Source organism: Camelina sativa, chromosome 20, assembly GCF_000633955.1.
Source record: "Camelina sativa cultivar DH55 chromosome 20, Cs, whole genome shotgun sequence".
NCBI classification, from domain to species: domain Eukaryota; kingdom Viridiplantae; phylum Streptophyta; class Magnoliopsida; order Brassicales; family Brassicaceae; genus Camelina; species Camelina sativa.
In genome coordinates this window covers 19243754-19258855 of record NC_025704.1, presented here as the reverse complement: position 1 = coordinate 19258855, position 15102 = coordinate 19243754, and the positions used below count along the sequence as shown (strand labels likewise).

The 15102-nt window shown below is 36.7% G+C and overlaps 2 protein-coding genes and 1 pseudogene across 4 annotated transcripts; all 3 read right to left on the bottom strand.

The window, feature by feature from the left end:
* Positions 67–2302, bottom strand: LOC104771255 (annotated as a pseudogene).
* LOC104771254 (kinesin-like protein KIFC3) lies at positions 5816–10878 on the bottom strand. Of its 3 annotated transcripts, XM_010495751.2 has the most exons (11): positions 10054–10878; positions 9856–9939; positions 9624–9785; positions 9397–9503; positions 9103–9287; positions 8849–9013; positions 8532–8750; positions 8357–8394; positions 8064–8191; positions 7867–7986; positions 5816–6577 (listed from the first exon to the last, which is right to left on the bottom strand). In XM_010495751.2, exons 1-11 carry the CDS (start codon positions 10172–10174, stop codon positions 6053–6055), a joined length of 1854 nt encoding a protein of 617 aa, XP_010494053.1. In that variant the 5' UTR covers positions 10175–10878; the 3' UTR covers positions 5816–6052. The 3 variants fall into 3 exon arrangements, with proteins under 3 accessions (XP_010494053.1, XP_010494052.1, XP_010494054.1); XM_010495750.2 differs by lacking the exon at positions 5816–6577 and having other exon boundaries at positions 7105–7986; positions 10054–10875; XM_010495752.1 differs by lacking the exon at positions 5816–6577 and having other exon boundaries at positions 7105–7986; positions 9397–9556; positions 9624–9939; positions 10054–10069.
* LOC104772662 lies at positions 11981–13464 on the bottom strand. Its single transcript, XM_010497251.1, has 2 exons — positions 12085–13464; positions 11981–12019 (listed from the first exon to the last, which is right to left on the bottom strand). Exons 1-2 carry the CDS (start codon positions 13462–13464, stop codon positions 11981–11983), a joined length of 1419 nt encoding a protein of 472 aa, XP_010495553.1.

The window sequence follows — 15102 nt, the reverse complement described above, 5'->3', positions numbered from 1 at the left end:
TGGTACGGTATGGTGTTCCAAATGTTTTATCTAATCTGGATTGAATCCAATTGCTCACATTCTTTCTCAAAAGTTTACGAAACCTTTCTCCTTCAAGGACTCAACGGTCTCCTTGATGCTAACCTTCAAGGGTATGTAGTCTATGCCAATGCTCTTTATTTTCTCTTTCGACACTTTATACGTCGGCATGTATGGATTCTCATCCACACACCTGTGCATTATATAAGACAAAAGCCTATTAGAAACCAGACACGACCACCAGGACTGGGCAGGTTAATATATTTAGAGATGTTTTACCTTTCGGGGAGTGGGACGTTTGGGTAAAGCTCATGCAGAATGCTAACAATCTCGGAGTAGTGAACGACTCTCTCGACCATACAGTAACGTCCCTTTGCTGAAGGGACCTCAAATGCTTGGATGTGCGCATTGGCTACGTCTTTAACATTAAGCCATCCGAAACTTGAGTTGGGGAAAGTCTTTGCACCTGCTTATTATATAAAGACATGAACTCGAAACTGGTTCTCTAACATTTGATAAAAAGGGTGGTCATAGAAAGTGTTTTGCTTACCATTTATTATGTTGAGTATAGCAGCAGCACTCGTGTTCAGAGTTGGCTGTAAGAGAGGACCGATCACCATTGCCGGGTTAATAGTAACAATTTCTAAGCCTTTCTCTTTAGCGAGTTTCCAAGCAACATCTTCGGCCAAGGTCTTGGATAGAAAATACCACATCTGAGTCCAGTATAAAAAGCAACAACATTTAGTTTGAACTTGAAGAGCCTAACAAATTACAGGACATATGGACAATGAAGGGACAACCAGTCGATATATAGTAGTTGACAACAAAATAAAGTTTCATCATAATTGAAGTTTCAACAGACCTTAGAGGCCTCACAAAACTCAGGGTCAGAGAACCAAGTTTCATCGACAGTTACATCAGGCGTGCATGGTTTTCCATTGTAATTAACAGCTGCCATGGAGGAGGTCACAATAACCCTTTTAACGGTGGATGCTTTGGCGCACGAGTTTAAAACGTTAAGTGTCCCCTTGACCACAGGATCAATAAGTTCAATGTGAAATGGGGATACAAAGTTAAGATCCAAATTAATCCACAAAATAAAAATAAAAAGCAAGCAAGTTTGAGGATATATAAGATAAGAATGTGGGTTTTTGACATCATTATAACAAAGGGGAGGCAGTGTGGAAAACTCCTTTGCAGCCATCAATGGCAGAGTCGAATGATCCTTCAACCAAAAGATCTGCTTTGAACAGGTGAAGTCTCTCCTTGCAGAGTCGGACTTGAGCACGTTACTTTGAAACATTTGAATGGGACCCCACCTTAAGGGGTTCTACTTTTTTTTTTTGGTTTTATAATATATAAAAAATGATATATTTGATGAATAAACTTTGTAAACAGAAAATGATATGTTTCAGTAATATGTTCTTAAACTTATTTTCCCAAAGAAAATTAAGTTGTTGTTAAATTTCTTTAAGATATTACAGTACTATGTTTTTTTAAGAAAGAATTATTTTAAAAGTTTTGAATTTTTTTACTTTATAGTCTTAAAACTAAAAAAAGAAAAAAAATTGTATGAGTGTATGGGGCCCCGGATTTCGTTGGTCCGGCTCTCCTTGGCACCTTCCAGTGAGACTAAGTGTTGCGTCTTCTTCGGATCACCTTAGATGTGAATCAACAAACTATTACAATAAAAATCTAAAACTATGATTTTTGCATGCAAAGCATGCTTGATTGGTAGAATCCCTAGAGCGAAGCGAATAAATGTGAGGCATAAGAGAAGAGAAGAGACGAAGAGGGTACGGAACTGGGGTCTCAGACGGATGCCTTAACGGTGTAGCCACGGCTAGCTGAGGAGGAACTTGACGAGCCACGAGGCGATATAACCAGAGGCTCCTTTAACACACACCACTTTACCTTCACCACTGTTCGCCATGGTTCTCGAAATGTGCTCTCCTTTTGTTTCTGTGTAATTAAAGAGGAGAATTCATCTCAAAAGTCCCTATAATTTTTTTACAAATCTCTTATCTCCCTCTCTATTCTCCATACCCCTCTCTCATTTAATGAAATATGTTGAGATCAAAATGCCCTTCCTTCCTTTCTCAATTCTTTTATTTTATTTTTTATTTTTATTTTTAAAACAAAAATAAAAACCAAAAAAAAATTCAGTATCGATTTCTTTTCTTCTTCAGTCGCCGTCATTCTTGCCGGAGCTCTCCACCGCCGGCGATTTTTCATCAGAACTTTCCATTGCCACCGTTTCTTCACCTTTTTCGAGTTGTATCAAGTTTTCCTTCAAAATACAAGTGCGTTCTTCAACATAAAAATAAAATTCTTGATGAATAAAGTTAGGTTTTGAATTTTGGAAATTTAGTTTAGATTTTGCTTGAGATGTTTAGCAAATTGGGTATTTTACCATGGGTTATGGGTCAATTGAGCTACTTAGTTGATAAGAAATGAATTTCACTGTTGAATCGTTGTGAATTGTAGAGATTAGAACCCCAAACCATTCAATTTTCAGTTATCGCGACTGGGTAAAATTGATAAAACTAGTAATATTAGTAAATGTAGTATAACTAGTAAAACTCGTAATACATATTAATGTAGTACAACCAGTAAAACTAGTAGTATTACTAATTGAGTTTTTTTTAGACTTTTTTTGGCAGGGTACAGTGGGAGAGAACGTCAACATACATTTTAAGTGTGAATGTCGCATATATAGTATAATGTTCAAGACACATGTGACGAATATAACTTTGTTAATGTTAAAAGCAAGGATATACATGAAGCTTGAGTTTGTTGAAAGTCACAGTTGAGCAACATTCAAAGGATGATGAAATTGCACCTAGCACCATTGTTTGATTCATGTTTGATCTTTTGGTTTGTACTACTATTTTCTTGGTTATGTCACAACTATCGTAAAACTTATTTTTAAAATCTAGTAATGTTTGATTTTCCTTTCCCTTGATGTGTATATTTGCTCTGTCATAACAAAGTAAAACAGCTATAACAAAAATAAAACAGATAAAACTGGTAAAACTGAATTGAACATCCATAAAATGATTTTAAAGATAACATAATAATGTGTGTACTAGTAAACGTCAAAAGTAATGTTTAAATGTTTACTAAGAATGAAATTTTAAAAAATATATGAATTTTGGGTTGTTATGTAAGAACCTAAACAAATGTTTCCTTATACTTTTAATGTCACTTCGTAAATAATAACCAAGTTAGGATGACAAAGTTATAAAATTGTAGGTTTGAAACATATGAATGCATAAAAAACTCATAATTATATGTTAATAGACTTTAATCAACTGTAAAACTAAAAACTATAATTTTAAGAGTGAGTAAAACTAATTAAATGGAAAAAACCCCAAAAGTAGAACTATTTGCAATTTTGGTAAAACTATTATACTTGGTATAATTATGTGTGAACACTAAATGTGAACACTAAGTGTGAACACACAGTACAATTCAGATTTTTTTTTTTAACTTCTTTTTTCAACTGCACGTGTGGTTTTATTTTTTTGTATCTGCAACAAATGGTTAATTACAAATAAAATACGACTAGTTTTATCTACATTACAAAAACATACTAGTTATACCTATATATACTAGTATTACTTGAAACCCATAAATTCAATTCTGAATAAGATGCAGAACAAATAAATCGTGAATCTCTTTGTAACCAAAACAAATGAGTTTTATGTAGTTCTACTTGTTCAATCAAATCCAACTACTTATCATTGAGTCGATGGAGCCACTCACGGTTGGCTTGTACTTCTTCCCGAGTTGGTTCATCGCTGCCGTCATTCCGAATTTTCTTCTTATTGTTGAGTTGTTCATCACTGCCGTTTCTTCTTCCCGAAATTGGTTATAGAGATGGCTCGCCGTTGATTTGTTCATCGTTGTTGAGTCGTTCATCACCACCGTTTCTTCTTCCCGAAACTGTTACAGAGATCGCTGATCTCTCGCAGTTGAGTTGTTCATCGTCGTTGAGTCGTTCATCACCACCATTTCTTCTTCCTGAATTGGTTACAGAGATCGCTCGCAGTTGAGTTGTTCATCGTCGTTCATCGCCGCCGTTGTTTTTACATATCGTTGTTGAGTTGTTCATCGTCGTTGAGTCATTCGGTGTGAACGCTGCTGAAACCATTTTATCTTACTTGTTTTATCTAGTTCTACTAATATTTCAAGATCACACTAGTTTTAATTAGTTATACTAGTTTTACTTAGTTTACTAGTTTTACTTAGTTATACTAGTTATACCCAGAAATTGAAATACGAACATAAACCCAGAATTCACAAATTATATATTCCAAAACTTGTATTTTAGACCCATCTTCCTTATCAATTGAACACCTTAACAAAATACCTATTTTCTCAAGTTTTACAAAATCGATTTTGAGATTGCAGTTTTAATTTCAAAAATTTCTCAGATTTTAGGGATTGGATCGAGTTATGAAAGAGAAAGAATGGAGCCATCGTTTCTTCTTTCCAGGTTGGTTCCAGAGATCGCCCGTCCTCGCCGTCGTTTTTCATCGCCGCTACTGTTGAAATCGAAGAAAGTGAAAAGAGTTTGAGAAACAGAAGAAGATAATGAAATTAAAAAATTTATTTAGTTTAATTTTATATTTTTTTTTTTGTTTGAAGTATATTTTTTATATATATTTTAGATTAAATCCGATAGATCTTGGGTGGATTAAACTCAGATTTTCAATATAATTGTTTTGTTTTTTCTAGGGTATCATAGTAAAATAGCAGTTTCGAGAATTTAAAATAATTGAAAAAGAAAACAGTTTTAAAGAAGGGAGTTTTGAGATTGTCAGAATTTTTTTAGGGACTTTTGAGATTTTTACTCAATTAAAGAGGAAGAGACCAAATGAATAGTGACCAATGTCTCTTATAGTTTCTTTTATTTGGTGTTCTTATTTTATCCGCTTTGATTTTATTTGCCTTTTTAGTGGGCGGCATAAATGGTTAGGTGGCAAATGCAGACTTTTTGGTTATCAAATTCAATTTCACTTAAAATTCCTTTACTTTTTTTTTTTTTTTTTAACCAAACTATAATAATTAAAATAAAACTCCCAGATTGGTTGCCCAAACAGGAGGATACGAGTTTACAAACGTAGATTCTGAAGGTAGAGATCGTGAGGAGCAAGCTAGGCAATCGGCTCTGACGTAGATTCCTTTACTTTTTATAAGCAGTAAACTAAAAGAATACAAACCTTACAATACAAATCATAAATCCTCTATATAATATTTGATAAGTTAAAGGTGAAACTTTCAGAAAACAATTTTTTTTTCAAAAAAGAAAAGAAACTATACTCTATGCTACTTATATGAAAAAAATGCTATTTAATACTAAAATAGTTTACAACTAAAACTTTGCATTCTACTTTTAGCTATGTGTGGGTATGTTTGTATCAATTTGTGTTAAGTCTAACAGCATAGTGCAATAAAAGAACTCTTATTAGTTATTATTACCTATTAATGTATCAAAAAGTATATATAAAGAGTTGATACAAAGTACAAACAAAAAACAAAAGTAAGATACAGTAAAGTCAAACTCACAACACTATTGTGCAATCAGGAACTTCAAAAGATGAGAAATTAAAACCCTCAAACCCTTTCACACATCTCTCTGAACCCTCCAAAGAAGATAGAATCTGGAATATTAATTATATGATCCAGTTTCTGTGAACTCCATAAAAACATCCAACATCAAACTATCACCAACCCAATGAAAATTTTGAGAAACAATAACAAACAAAACATATAGGCATGCCCAGAGATGTTAAAAAAAATATAACTTGAGGGCTGTATCCGTTGAAAACCAGAACTGCAATCTCCACGAGTTCAAATGGTCTTAAAATGGGACCATTAGTCTAGTGGTTTCTATTGGAGGACACCTCCTCATCCTACTCAGGCTCAAACCAGAAGTCTAATCAATAGAGGAAAAAAAAACTCAGCTCTTTCACAAGAGATGGAAAAGAAAGATGAAAGACCTGTTTCTTGACTGATCACTGTTAGATCATGTCAAGCTTGACATTCTTCGTCTGTGGTGACACAGCTTAGCTCTCACATTTGGATCTGATGAAGTAACCATCTTTTTCCTTGGCGAAGAAGTATCATTAACATTCTTTTTCTGTAAAGAATTATCTTTAATATCCCTTTTAGGAGTTTCTGGTGTTCCACAGTTAGCTGCAGCTCGAAGCGGTTTTGTGTATGATTTTCTAAGGAGAACTCTACTGCGTGTGTCAGAGAGGCTAAGCGACTGCTGAGAAGTGGAGAAATGAGTAAGATTTTTAGCCACTGATCGTATACTCTGTGTTTTTGCACTGAGTTCCTTCTCTGACATTGTTTGCCTTTGGCGACTAGCAACAGTAGAAGTCATGAAACGTGGGACAAACCCAGAACTCTTGCTTACTTTGACATGTTTATCAGATGATTTTAGGGTCGCATCCGTCTCTTTCAAATTATCTAAAGGCAATATAGCTTTCTTTTCGATGTCTTCTAGATGCTTATTCTCATTGGTGATCCAAAAGAGTTTCTTGTTNTTAAAGGTGAAACTTTCAGAAAACAATTTTTTTTTCAAAAAAGAAAAGAAACTATACTCTATGCTACTTATATGAAAAAAATGCTATTTAATACTAAAATAGTTTACAACTAAAACTTTGCATTCTACTTTTAGCTATGTGTGGGTATGTTTGTATCAATTTGTGTTAAGTCTAACAGCATAGTGCAATAAAAGAACTCTTATTAGTTATTATTACCTATTAATGTATCAAAAAGTATATATAAAGAGTTGATACAAAGTACAAACAAAAAACAAAAGTAAGATACAGTAAAGTCAAACTCACAACACTATTGTGCAATCAGGAACTTCAAAAGATGAGAAATTAAAACCCTCAAACCCTTTCACACATCTCTCTGAACCCTCCAAAGAAGATAGAATCTGGAATATTAATTATATGATCCAGTTTCTGTGAACTCCATAAAAACATCCAACATCAAACTATCACCAACCCAATGAAAATTTTGAGAAACAATAACAAACAAAACATATAGGCATGCCCAGAGATGTTAAAAAAAATATAACTTGAGGGCTGTATCCGTTGAAAACCAGAACTGCAATCTCCACGAGTTCAAATGGTCTTAAAATGGGACCATTAGTCTAGTGGTTTCTATTGGAGGACACCTCCTCATCCTACTCAGGCTCAAACCAGAAGTCTAATCAATAGAGGAAAAAAAAACTCAGCTCTTTCACAAGAGATGGAAAAGAAAGATGAAAGACCTGTTTCTTGACTGATCACTGTTAGATCATGTCAAGCTTGACATTCTTCGTCTGTGGTGACACAGCTTAGCTCTCGCATTTGGATCTGATGAAGTAACCATCTTTTTCCTTGGCGAAGAAGTATCATTAACATTCTTTTTCTGTAAAGAATTATCTTTAATATCCCTTTTAGGAGTTTCTGGTGTTCCACAGTTAGCTGCAGCTCGAAGCGGTTTTGTGTATGATTTTCTAAGGAGAACTCTACTGCGTGTGTCAGAGAGGCTAAGCGACTGCTGAGAAGTGGAGAAATGAGTAAGATTTTTAGCCACTGATCGTATACTCTGTGTTTTTGCACTGAGTTCCTTCTCTGACATTGTTTGCCTTTGGCGACTAGCAACAGTAGAAGTCATGAAACGTGGGACAAACCCAGAACTCTTGCTTACTTTGACATGTTTATCAGATGATTTTAGGGTCGCATCCGTCTCTTTCAAATTATCTAAAGGCAATATAGCTTTCTTTTCGATGTCTTCTAGATGCTTATTCTCATTGGTGATCCAAAAGAGTTTCTTGTTTTCATTAAGTTGACACTCTACTTCCTGTAACCGCGCTGTGATCTTCTTACAATTTTCTTGAGTTTCTTGCATTTCCTCTTCAAGTTCCGATATTTTCTTTTCTCTTAGCTTTTGTAGTTCCTAAGAAATGATGATGAAAACATTTAGCAACGAGTGATCTGGATATAAAATGAAACTACAGCAGTACAGGTTCTTACAGCTGTTAATCCTCTGTTAGACTCTATAGATCTTGCACGTTTTGTAAAGCTTAAAGAGCAAATTGTTTCACCAACATCTACATCACGTGGACTTATGTGCACAAGCATCAGTACCTTTGATTTAGTACCTAAAAGAATTAGATAACAATCAAACTTAGATAGCGTCATTATAGGATATATCTTAAAAAACTTTTAAATATTATTATAAGCAACCATATATATATATATATATATATATATATATATATATATATATATNTTATAAGCAACCATATGTATATATGCCTTTTTACCTAGAGAATCTTTAAGAATTTGAGTTAGCTTGCTGTTTCTGCAAGCAAGAAAAGTAAAAGAAAAAGCTAAACTCAGTAGCATGACCAAATCGAGTTCTATTTCACTTCTGCCAGATAGATGTCTCTGGTTCCATGGCAAATGTGTGTGAAAAGGAATTAAAAGCTGAGTTCTTGCCTGTAAGGCACATGTCCCTTCTTTCTCCTTAACGCTGCAATCACATCTCCAAGAGCGGAAAGTGAGAGGTTTATGGCCCTTCCTTCATCCATAGTTTGCCCTATAGCTCCGGTCTTCAAGAGCCTCTCGCTTCCTCCGAGATCTATCATCCAAAGCTTGCTAACTTCAGTTTTTGACCCCACAGCATCCCCACGACGAAAGATTGTGATCCTTGTTAAACTAGAGATAAACTAACTGAATAAGGGTAACTACCAAACTGAAAAATTTATAATTTGAGAATTGATTGACAAATACAGTTGAAATCATCAAGAACTTACCAATGAGATCTGCTCGAAGTTTCGTTCACATTTGTCCAAGAAGTTGATCTGCCTCGTCTCCCTTTATTGTACCACCATCTAGCTTTTGTAAAATCCGGTACTTCTACTTCAGTCAAACCCTCAATTTCAACCGAACCCTTTGAGTCTACTTGAATATTGAGGTTGCTGCAGTAAAGTTCAGGCAGACAAGAGTAAGTACTTCGAAGAATGTTTCTTGTCTACTAAACCTTTGCATAAGAAAGCTGGTTACTTACCATTTAGCTGAGGTTTCATAAGACTTCAAAGACTGTCTTGCAGACAACAGATCTTTCAGGTTACCCATGTAGATTTCCAACATACTCATTGTAAATGTCACAGAATGAGTATGATCCGTTGAAGCTTCATTGAAAAGCTCTTTAATAGCTCTAGGAGCAAGGCCTGGTTGCTCGTTCGTGCCATCCTAAACAAGGCAGGAAACAAAGCTCTTCCTTAACTTAGACAAAAAAAACAAGCAACTCTAAGAATTAATGACTTTTTCCAACAAAACCTGAAAATCAAGAATGACTAACCATGGTGAAAGTCTTGCCCGTCCCCGTTTGACCATACGCCAAGACACAGACATTGTGACCATCAAGGGCCGATCTAAGAATCGGTTTCACTTCTCCAAAAACGTCTTCTACAGAGTTTTTTTTTTTCAACCAGGAGAAGGAAGGCCTCATTTACTCACAACTGGAAGGAAACAGAAAGCTAAGAAACCAAGAAAAAGGGAATCACTAAAGCCTAACAGCAGACTAACCTTGAGTTGCTGATTGATGGAAAACCTTATCAAATTCAAAATCTTTTCGAGTTCCAGCAGATCTAACAACAACGTTATCCGGTCCAAACGACACAGGTTCCCTTATCGGTCTCCTTTCCGTCACTAGAAATGGCCTAACTCTACAAAACACACGTATACTTCCTGCAAAATTGAAGCCAATCCTTGAGATAACAATCAAAATGTAAACCAAAGTTTCATAACTAAGCGCAACCTTTAGTGTCTATGATCTTATTCAGAACTTCCCTTCTCTTTTCATCCAGTGACTTAAGCGTTGACTTCAACTCCAAAACTTCCCCTATAAATTAGATTACCAACCACAAATCAAATTAAACACACAAGCTCGAATTCATTTCAAACGTCTTGATCAACTAGAAAACATACTAATGAAGCAAAATCAAGAAGATAAAACCTTCAAGGTTTGATATTGAATTTTCAAGCTCATTCCTTTCATGCTCAGGAACAACATTTACATCAGTGTAGACCAAAGTAACAGCAGGTTGTGGCGATTCAATAGATTCAGGAACTGACATTGAGCTAACTGGAGATTGAGGGATCAAGATCTCTCCTTTTTCAGCTCAAACCAACATTTTTTTTTCCTTAGCTGAATTGAACGAGATCCAAATTCTGACAAAACAAGAAAACAAAAAAAAAACAAAGAGGAAGTGGAAGTGGAATGGAGACAAGGACAACAAACTTAACTCAACGTATCCAATGTAAGAATGGTAGTTAGGAACAAAGAAAAAAAGAACAATAAACTTTTCACTATTTATAATTTATTCTACAGAACTCTGAACAAGAAGACAACTTGAGTTGTCATAAAACTCAGGACATGATAATAATTGATTAATATAAGTTCAAAGCAGAGAGAGAGAGAGAGACTGAGAGAAAAGGAAAGGTTTTTAATTTGTCAGAAACAAGAAAACCCCCTCGGAATAAGAAATACTAGTAGTATTTAATAGAAAAAGAAATGGGAAAAATTGAAGATGAAGCAATGTTTAAAGACAGAAGGGGTTCCAGGAAAAAAAAAATAAAAATAAATTCAAAACTTTTGAAAGAGTCAATTAGCAAATAGACAAACAGAACCAGATTCGCTCATATGGGTTTAAAAGATATAAAATCTTCTCAGAGGTATAAGATCGAGCAAGTGAGAGACAACAACACAAGAGGGTAAAAGCAAAACTGTTGAAACCTCTCAAGTTTTGATTTTTAGACAAAAAGGTATGGATTTGAGAAGGCTTTTGGTCAAATGATTAAAATGTAACTTGATAAACCCTTGATGGTGTTCTCATTAGATTATGCACAATATATACAAGTGTATAAGGGTGATGTCCAAGCAATATCAATACATACAAGGAAAGGGAATATTACAGAATCCCTTGTCTATCACTCCCCCTCAGTCGTAGCATTGTATGGGATGATGCTGAGACTATTCCGAAAATCAGTAAACAATGGTGTAGGAAGTCCCTTTGTAAAAATGTCTGCATACTGATGAGAAGAAGGTATATGGATCCACTTGTGGTGGATTTGCATGTCGGAGAATGGGAGAGATTGGTAAGGGGAAGACGTTTTCAGGGCTAGACGAGGGAGAACCCTGAACAGGAGAATAAAAAGGAAAGACGGCTTCGTCAAAGATGACATGACGAGAGATGATTACCTTACGGGTGGAGAGGTCAAGACAACGATATCCTTTATGATTTATTGGATATCCAAGGAAGACACAAGCAGTGGAGCGTGGTGCAAGTTTGTGAGAGGATGTAGGAAGTAAATTAGGATAACAGAGACAACCGAAGACCCGAAGATGAGTGTATTGAGGAGCTTTGTGAAGAAGTTTTGTGAATGGGATGTCATTGTTGATGGAAGAGGAGGGGATTATATTGAAGAGGTGAGTTGCCATCATAAGAGCTTCAACCCAATAAGAAGGTGGCATTGAAGCTTGGAAAAGCAATGACCGAACACTGTTGTTGAGGGTGCGGAGAGTGCGTTCAGCTTTTCCATTTTGTTGTGACGTATGTGGACAAGAAAAACGAGGGAGGATGCCATGAGAGGATAGATGATCAAGGAAAGCTTTGTTTTGATATTCACCACCATTGTCGCATTGTAAAGCTTTAATGCTGCGGCCAAATTGATTAGAGACGTAAGCCATGAATTTTAAGAAAGTTGAAAACACTTCTGATTTTTGTCGTAAAGGAAAAATCCAAAGAAAATGAGTGAAGTGATCAAGGTAAATAACATAATATTTGAAACCAGTGATGCTTGGAACCGGGGAGGTCCAAACATCAGAGTGAACAAGTTCAAAAGGTGCAGAAACTGAAGAAATAATAGAATCAAAAGGTAATCTAATGTGTTTCCCCAATTGACAAGCATGACAAAGAGAACTGTCAATTTTAGAACAATTTATTAAACCAGAAGAAATAAGAGATTGAAGAGTTGTGTTTCCCACGTGTCCGAGACGACGATGCCACAACAAAGAGTTGGGAACCGCTGAGATCATGGCTTGTGGAGAATGAGAGGATTGAGTGGCCGATGGTGGTGAAGTGATTGAGTAGAGAGGACCGGAGCTGTTACATCGGAGGAGCTTGTTCCGAGTATGAAGGTCCTTAACACAAAAGCCAAAAGGATCAAATTCCACAGAAACCCAATTATCGATAGTAAATTGACGAACAGAGATAAGGTTTTTGATAATAGAAGGACAAACAAGCACTTTATTTAGATGGAGAGGACGTGTGTGAGAAGGTAAAGAGTAATAACCGATTGCTTTAGTGGGAATAGAGGATCCGTCACCGACAACTACCGATGGGAAAGAGCTCGCATTAAAGAGGGAATGGAGAGTACCTGGTTGTGCCGTGAGGTGAGATGTAGCGCCGGTGTCCATGTACCAGCTTGCATCGTTGGGATCCGGCATGGTCATTGTACCAAAAGCGGCAGCCGGAAGCTGTGTTGGTTGTGATGCCATAGGAGATGGACCAAGGAGGCCGCTCGCTGGATGTGTAGTGGTGAGGTTCGCCATGTGCGGTTGTTGCGGCCAGTAACGTTGGTGCGAATGCGGAAACGACGGTGGCGACTGGTACCACGGTGGAGGCATTTGCCAGTTGGGAGTCCATTGCCACTGCTGACGGCCCCGTCCTCTGTTGTTGTTGCGTCCACGACCGCGACCTCGTCCACCATATGAGTTGCCTTTGTTGTAGTTGTTGTCGCGATGACCGCCGGTGTGGTTGTTGTGTCCGCTAGAGGTCGTGTACAACACGCTCTGAGATGTCGAGTCAAGAGAAACAGGGGCACGGGTGTGGGTCTGGCGGTTTAAGCGTTGTTCCTCCTCAACAAGCATGGAGCGGGCAACAGCAAAGGTGGGGAACGGTTGGCGATGTTTGATGATGTTGATGATGTTGTCAAACTTTGGTGAGAGACCGTTCAGCATATACGTCACGACGAGGCGATCGGAGACCGGAGAGTCAACATTGGCAAGGAGATCAGAAAGTGTCTTGAGCTTTTGACAATAGTCGTGGACCGTGAGATCTCCGATGGTGAGGGTGCAGAGATCATTGTCGAGTTGTATCGCACGGGCTTCTTTGTTGTCACGGAAGAGGTTTTTGATGATGAGCCAGAGTTCACGGGCAGAGCAACGAGTTTTCAGCACCGTGTCGAGAAGAGAGGAAGAAATGGTTCCATAGATCCACATCTTGACGAGACCATCACGCTCTTTCCAAGATATGTCTTCTGGATTCATAGGTAGAGAGGTGCCATCGAGATGGCCAGACACGCCAAAGCTGAAACAATGTGTTTCGAAGAGTTCACGCCAAGCATCATAGTTGATCTTTGTCATATCGAGGGTTATGGGAATGTAAGATTTGATATGAGTCACCCCAAAAGCTTTGTGAGGAGCAGGGAGGGGGTGTTGAGGTTGGTTAGCCATGGAAGGAGGAGAAAGAAAACAGAGGTAAACAGAGGAAGAAGACGATGGAGAAAGAAGAAGAAAAAAAAAATGAGGGCGGCGTGTTTTTTTTTGTTTTTTTTTTTTTAGGTTAGAGAAAGAGGCTCTGATACCATGTAACTTGATAAACCCTTGATGGTGTTCTCATTAGATTATGCACAATATATACAAATGTATAAGGATGATGCCCAAGCAATATCAATACATACAAGGAAAGGGAATATTACAGAATCCCTTGTCTATCATAAAACTCTTGTTTGTCTGGTGACGAATGATGATGGTTTCTTGATTTCAGAAATGAAACATCTTTCTTATTCTCTGACTCGCTTTCATCATCCAACAATACAGTTGGATTAGTGCGACTTTTTTGGATCAAAAATAATGTTTTAAAAAAAAGGGGGAAAATGATTGAGGAGGGAGAGAATCAGGTTCATCATGGTAGGTCCATTCCATAGGACAAAAGTTGGTGCCTTTTATTCCTCAGCCGGAGCGTGTTTTGCCATTTATCTTCTTCCTTACTCTTTAGAGCAATCCCATCACATCCTCAATTGGGTCAATTGGGTGTCTCTATATTTTAATAATACTAAAAACAATACAAATCTCTTCACACCCTTATTTTTAATTTTTATTCTCACATTAGTCATTTTTGGGTGTCTAATTCTTTTATTAAAAATATGTTTAAAATATATTTTATAATGTTATAAATGTTGGTTATATAATTTATGCAATATTAAGAAAATAAAACTAGTAGTATGAATACATTTATTAAAAAAACAAATAAATTAGGGTGAGTTACTAGAATATTACATAAAAGCTTCCTTATTACAAAAGTAACATACAATTGTTTGTAATTACTAGACTAACACATTGTACTTATACTACCCCTGAAACTAGTGTTGGGAAAAAACGTAATTACGGCTAATGCCATTAGAAAAAAAAAAAATTGGAAGTTGGGACTAAGTCTACCGATCCTTTGATGGTAGATTTATACACGTGGACTGATTAAAGGTGTACATCAGATATTTTTGATACACTTAGTTGTAGTGCTGGTACAATTAACCGTGGACGTAGATAGTACACTTAGTTGTAGTATTGGTACACTTATCGGTCGACGTATATGAAATCGATTCGTTAGATTAAGTTGGTAGAGGAATTTCCCTTTGATGATAGACTTATNTGTCAAACTTTGGTGAGAGACCGTTCAGCATATACGTCACGACGAGGCGATCGGAGACCGGAGAGTCAACATTGGCAAGGAGATCAGAAAGTGTCTTGAGCTTTTGACAATAGTCGTGGACCGTGAGATCTCCGATGGTGANTTAGACTAATAGGCTGTTGCGACAGATTTATGCGACAGCCTTCTCTCCTTACAGATATTTTTGGTATACTTTGTTTGTTTTTTGAATTAGTTTTTGTAGTGTTGTGGTAGGCTTCTTGTCCGTGGTAGATTTAGTAAGCAAGATTGACAGCTGTAAAGTCTTACCAGAATAACACGAATTTGTTTGAGCTGGCAAAGACAGTCGAGCGTTG

Bases quoted from the DNA above. Each gene is read 5' to 3' on its own strand.
- LOC104771254 (XM_010495751.2), bottom strand. From the start codon at position 10,174: ATGTCAGTTCCTGAATCTATTGAATCGCCACAACCTGCTGTTACTTTG. The intron at 9,940-10,053 runs GTTTTATCTTCT...TCTAATTTATAG, and splicing joins TTCAATATCAAACCTTGAAG to GGGAAGTTTTGGAGTTGAAG. The intron at 9,014-9,102 runs GTAAGTAACCAG...ACTTTACTGCAG, and splicing joins TATGAAACCTCAGCTAAATG to CAACCTCAATATTCAAGTAG.
- LOC104772662 (XM_010497251.1), bottom strand. From the start codon at position 13,464: ATGACAAAGATCAACTATGATGCTTGGCGTGAACTCTTCGAAACACAT. The intron at 12,020-12,084 runs GTGGGAAACACA...TAAAATTGACAG, and splicing joins GGCATCGTCGTCTCGGACAC to TTCTCTTTGTCATGCTTGTC.